Source organism: Limulus polyphemus, unplaced genomic scaffold (assembly GCF_000517525.1).
Source record: "Limulus polyphemus unplaced genomic scaffold, Limulus_polyphemus-2.1.2 Scaffold2357, whole genome shotgun sequence".
Lineage (NCBI taxonomy): Eukaryota > Metazoa > Arthropoda > Merostomata > Xiphosura > Limulidae > Limulus > Limulus polyphemus.
In genome coordinates, this window is record NW_013667967.1 from 74,121 (window position 1) to 80,455 (window position 6,335).

Below are 6,335 nucleotides of genomic sequence, written 5' to 3' on the forward strand. Positions count from 1 at the left end.
AAAAATATTAATGTCCGATGAGAATCCACTGCAGTTAAATGATTTGTAATGTTCGAACTTTGTAAATGCTCTTGGTCAAATATCTGAAGTTTTCCGATTGATGAGCATTATAACAATCACAGTTATAGCTTGCGAAGTTTATAGCACACTGACTTTAGTGAACTAATAATAGATATTCTCTTTGGCGCTGCGCTTAGTTATATTTATAGCCATGGGAAGGTTTTCTAGAAAATTCAGATTACGTAACAATACAATTTAAGTGTTTACATACACACACATATTGTTGTTTCTTACTCTCGAGAATCTTCTACAACTTTGGAGAATAGGCAGGAGTTTCGAAATAAATATTTAATAGTATAAGCTAAATATAGATTTAATCTAAACAAACGTTGATATAATAACAAATTGTTACAGTACATTAAATAATTTAAGCATGATATTGTACATATGATTTCAGGCATTTTAGAAACAGTCAAAATTACCTGTGAAGGATAAGGATTAAAAAATAGCCTTAGAAAAGGAATAGAATTAAAATCATACCTATAAGGCTTAACCCTTAGGTACTTAAAGTCTAAGTAGGATACATAAAAACACATACAAACATTGTGAAGACCTACTACTGTACATCAGCAGTTTACAGCATTGTCTCTTTCATCATTTCAAGTAATTATATCGACAGACAAGAGAAAAATATTTATTCTAAAGTTCCCAAATGATTATATGATATTGATAGCCAATCAAATGAAAGTGACGCTTTAGCCGGCTCTAATAGGTGAAACGTAAATGTTTATATTTTTCACTTTCTTATTCTTTTCTCTGACAATGACATTACGTTGTATCTGTTAAGTTTTGGAAAATGCACTAACATTAAAAGTTATATGATTGTATTAAATAACGCACCGTCTGCTTAACGTATTTATCAGGTGAATATCGGTATTCCGTTTTCTATAAAGGAAATAAGCTGATGAAGGATTTTCTGACACGAAGTTTAACATTATATTACATATTTTATAAACACATTATCATGTTTATCTATTATTATTGGAGCGCATGTTATATTTTATGGCTGCATATCCATATTATATGCCCCCCAGTGGCGCAGAGGTATATCTGCGGAGTTACAACGCTAGAAACCGGGTCTCGATACCCGTGCGTGGCAGAGAACAGATAGTCCATTGTGTAGTTTTGTGCTTAATTCCAAACAAACCATGATATATATTTTAAATCACCATCTGAATATATTTTATAACCGCTTCTTAATTTTTAACAAAATTGTCATGGTTATTTAGAACAGCATTACAAAATCAACGTATTAAGTTTTTATTTGAGAGTTTATTGTACATTCCCATTATCTTTATAACGAGAACCTTTATTCATGGTCTATGTGCGTAGTTTATCTAACTTCGTCTTCTTTACTTTACTTACATCTAAACATGTCTGTCTTTACTTTTACATGTTCGCTGACGAGAACCTTTATTCATGGTCTACGTGCGTAGTTTATCGAACTTCGTCTTCTTTACTTTACTTACGTCTAAACATGTCCATCTTTACCTTCACATGTCCGCTGACGAGAACCTTTATTCATGGTCTACGTGCGTAGTTTATCGAACTTCGTCTTCTTTACTTTACTTACGTCTAAACATGTCCGTCTTTACTTTTACATGTCCGCTGATGGATTATGTGAATTGTTTATCTCATGTCTGTCTTTTACTTTTATAAATCCTCTGACTCGGCAGCCTTGAAAACAATTCTGCTCACTTGTGTAAAAAAGGTGAAACACCCGGTAAAACGGAAAGCGACGTGTAACAATAAAATCTTAAACACGTCACATAACGGTAGTTAAAAAATGTCCAAGTGCGATTTTGAGGCGTCTCATACAAGTATTTACAGTCATAAATCAACGCAAGTGGCCAACGACTATGACTGTCTTACTTATCCCCGGTCCTTAATGTCCACATTTTCTCTTTAGGACGTATTGTTTTGTTCCAACGTTCTAACAAGAAAACTTTAACACTAGGCTATCATTTTGGTGTTCTTACAATGCTTTGTGCACTATATCCATAGCTTCAGGCTAGAACCTAGCGCCAGCAGCACTTATTAAACGAGATATTTCAGGATCTACAGTCTTGTAACGCAGACTGCCAAATTGGTGATCATGTACACGAGTGATAAAATACGACGTGGATACTGGAAGTAAGTCAGTTTGAATTTTTGTTTTGGAGATCTATGAAATTCTTGTCTAGTAATTATTATAGTTAGAAATTTTCAAAAGATAAGGAAATATAAAAAAACAAACCTGTAAAATTATCATCACAAATATGAGTTTAAATGTTCCCTTGAGCTCAGTGCCACGTGAACAGAAAACATTGTAGTTCTGAAACTAGCTGTACTTGTTTCAAATATATATACATATCTTTGTTCATTGAATATTAAAATACACGTCTTGGTTTGGTTTTAATTTCTCGCAAAGCTACACGAGAGCTATCTGTGCTAGCTTTTCCTAATTTGGCAGTGAGAGACTAAATGGAAGATAGACATTACAAATACGATAGACATTAAATCCGCAAATACAAACTTAAGAACAAAAACGCATGCAGCAAAGAGAGTCAGCAGCAAGAAAACTAGTAATTTGAAATTACTATAATAATGCTTTATTGATATTTAACATAGTAAACTTTAAGAATTAAATTCGGAAGTAAAAGATGATAAGGCACATTAAATACAGTAAGCTACAAAAGTATAAATAAACACATAATCACGCATGATCACCAGGCTTCAATCCACTAGATGGACTGAACCTAGTAAGTTGTCTCCATTGGTCATCTTCACTGGTCATTAAGTCGTTTGGTACTGAATTTGGGGTGATTGCTGGTAACTCACTCAATAAAAATGATAGATAGATCTCGTTGTCTGATTACCATTGAAAAAGCCTTCTTTCTTTTCGTTGTTTTCTTTTCTTCCAGTTTAGGGAAACTTTTTTTTTAGTTGGGAATATGGCGATCCTGTTGCAGATGGGTAATGCTCTCCATTCTGTGTTGTTTTGTTGTACCATGCCCTCCAATATACCACCGATATGAGGCACTGGAGGTGCATGTTGTAGGCTTAGGTACTGGAGCCATCTTTCTCATTTCTGTAACACTCCTCACCAGCATTGGCTCTACTGGAAAATCTATGGTAGTCCCTGGTTCTTGATGTCTCCGACATCCACAAAACTCTTCAGATATAAGGAAAAATATTTCAAGAGGAAAGGACAAAGCCAGACTGGCTCAAGATATCAAATATCAGAAATAGCTCTCACACGGCTGATGATGAGAAAATGTCCCCTTCTTGTTTTGCAATACTTTCTAATTATGTTCTAGCTTCGCAGCAGTTCCCTTCTCTTTACCAAAAGTTCCATGTAGCCTCAAAAAGTACCATTCTGTTATCATGACCTATAATCTTTACAGTAATCTCTAACTGCTGAAAATGGAATAAAGCCATGATACTTCTTCATTTCATGACAACAGATGGGGCTGTATCCATACCACACTGCTAAGTCAAACTAATGTCCTATTGTAGCGTCCGACAATTCTAGCTTATTTTCTTCTGTGACCATTCTCAGTTTACATATTCAAGAGCGATAAGAAGAATTCCCTGTTCATGCTTGTACAAACCTCCATACTTCTCCCACTTGGGTGTGACCCACAATTTAGATGAACAGTGAGTGACATGTGGTATGTAGTTTTAGCCTGAGGTGAGGATTAATGCAAGTTTGTGACTGTCTACATCCTGTTTACAAGTGTATCAACCAAGTGAAAAGCACTTGGAAAAAAGAAACATTTTGAAACTTTTACATGAATATACCTAAAAAAACGATGTTCTTATTCTTATTCACAGATTTAATCTGTTGGAGTATGAAATATAAATCTGTTTCATTAGCAAACTTACATCAATATTAGAGATATTTTTTATAGAAGTAAGAAGAACGGCTAACTCATATATAGAATATTAACAAAAAAAAATTATTTGAAGTTAGACATGCCTAGTGGTTAGTATACCAGTCTGTAAATTCGAGCCCCGTTGTTACAACAATGCACTCCGCACTTTTAGGACGTGTGCGCGTTATAAGAGTGACAATCAAATTCCACTTTTCGATTGGAGTAACCCAAGCATTGGTGGTAGATGCAGATGATTAGCTGCCTTCAGCTCAAAATTAGGAATGGCTAGTGCAGGTAGCCCTTGTGAAATTAAGCCCAAATATATGAAATAACAAAATACTGTTATGATAACGACTACGTAACTCACCGAAATATTCTGTGACAAAACAGAAGTTGGAGCTGATGGGAAATCAAGTTATGTCAATGTTTCAGTTAATATCGTTCGTTAAGAATAGCTTATAATGAGAATACTTACACTTGTTGCATTATTTAATATAGCTGGAATTCTTAACAGTTCCATCCAATAGCCTTAAAATAGAGTCAACACTCTATCATAAGTAAGAAACAACAGACTTAAAATGAAGCTCCAATTTTCATATTTGATAATAGCTTCAACAAAAAATGAGTATCGAAATATGAAGCATTTTGAATTTGTTTAAATACTTTATTAGATAGGCTTAGTGTACGTGGGAATACTAACCAGCAATCCACAACCGATTTTGGGAATATGTTTACTTTATCTCAGAACGTGAAGATGCATGCTTCATCGAATGTAATATAAAATTAACCAGTAATAAAATGTGATCTGAAACAATATGGGTATGCCAAGATGGCATTTGAAGGAAGCAAGGTATGTGACTTTATTATTCAAAATAACTTTCTTAACATAAACTGAATAACTACAAGTTGCATGTCACGAAGAGAGATCGTGATTGTTACCCCGATGTTCGATAAAAGATAGATAAATGAAACAATTTACTGCCTTGATTGAACTTGTTTTGCTTTGTCAAAAAACAGACGAGATCGTCTTTTCTTAAAACTTCGATGATGGTAAATATACAATATACCTGGCCTAAATATTACAAACATAACACGCACGCACAAACTTACACCACACACTCCAAGTTGAAAAAAAAAGATAGCTTAGTGAAATATATGTTACCCACAAGTTCAAAATGTTTGTTGGTTTGTAATTATGCACAAAGTTACACAATGGGCTATCTGTGCTCTGCCCACCACGGGTATCGAAACCCGGATTCTAGCGTTGTAAGTCCGCAGACATACCGCTGTGCCACTGGGGGGCCTTTCAAAATGAATCAGCCATTCAAAGATGTGATATCTACAAAATAAGGTAAGTTATAAAATTAATCAGCCAGTTAAAGTTGTGATATCTACAAAATAAAGTAAGTTATAAAGCTAATAAGCCAATCAAAGATGTGATATCTACAAAATAAGGTAAGTTATAAAACTAATAAGCCAATCAAAGATGTGATATCTTCAAAATAGGGTAAGTAGCAAAAATTAATCAGCCAATTATAGATGTGATAGCTACAAAACAGGTTAAACCATAATCATGAATAAAAAAAAGGCCAAATTATAGAAATGGATCAACTCTTTAAAGATTAGATATTTATAAAGACAATTAAACGAAAACAAGAATGTGCCCTCTGAAAGTGTGATTTGAAATAGCTTAGATAAATAATATAATTTTGAGGTAACTGCTTACTCCGTCCCTTCATTTATAAACACAAAACTTTGAAGTAAGTAATACAAACTAATTTTCAAATAGAAGGACATTCCATGATTACAGTATTATTGTATGCTATATTTTTAATGTTGTAATTTAAATGTTAGTTAAAAGCAGATGTGTCTTCATGATGGCATTAAGGTCAAAAGGTTTAAAAACATAGGCATAGAACATCTGAGAAACTCTAAGGATGTAACATAAAGTTTTCTAGCATATTCGAAAGTAGATTATATATACAAGATAGTTAAGACAGTGAAGATGATTAGTTCAAGATAGAGAGCGAACCTGTCAGTGTATTAGCTAACGCGGTTACTTTGTACAAATATGCTGCTTTGTTTTACTTTAGTTTAACGTCATTTGTAACGGAGGCCTAAAGCAATTCACGGCAGTGTACAAGTGTTGAAGTTTATAGAAACGCTCAAGGAGGAAATAACGTAATTTATCATCGTTACGTGCACTGGACGTTGAATTATTTTCACCGGGTAATTGAAAAGAACTCTCACACGAAAGATCAATGCCACAACACTATTATAAGAAGTTTCTAGCCATGGGACAAATACGGGTGAAATGAATAGAAAATTCCAAATGGGTTTGTTTGTTTGTTTTTGAATTTCGCGCAAAGCTACACGAGGGCTATCTGCGCTAGCAGTCCCTAATTTAGCAATGAAAGG

General features: G+C 34.0%; 1 protein-coding gene across 2 annotated transcripts in view; it reads left to right on the forward strand.

Annotated features, from left to right (window-relative positions):
• The window catches only part of LOC106466716 (probable G-protein coupled receptor 158), a 170,627-nt gene that overhangs the window by 54,465 nt on the left and 109,827 nt on the right, over window positions 1-6,335 (forward strand). The window contains exon 1 of one of the 2 annotated variants that reach the window (XM_022394802.1): window positions 1,984-2,193. The exons of the other annotated variant lie outside the window; for it this stretch is intronic. Coding sequence (XP_022250510.1) covers window positions 2,156-2,193 — 38 coding nt within the window. The 5' untranslated portion in view covers window positions 1,984-2,155. Of the gene's footprint in view, window positions 1-1,983; window positions 2,194-6,335 lie in introns of those variants that run through there. 2 annotated transcript variants of the gene reach the window in all.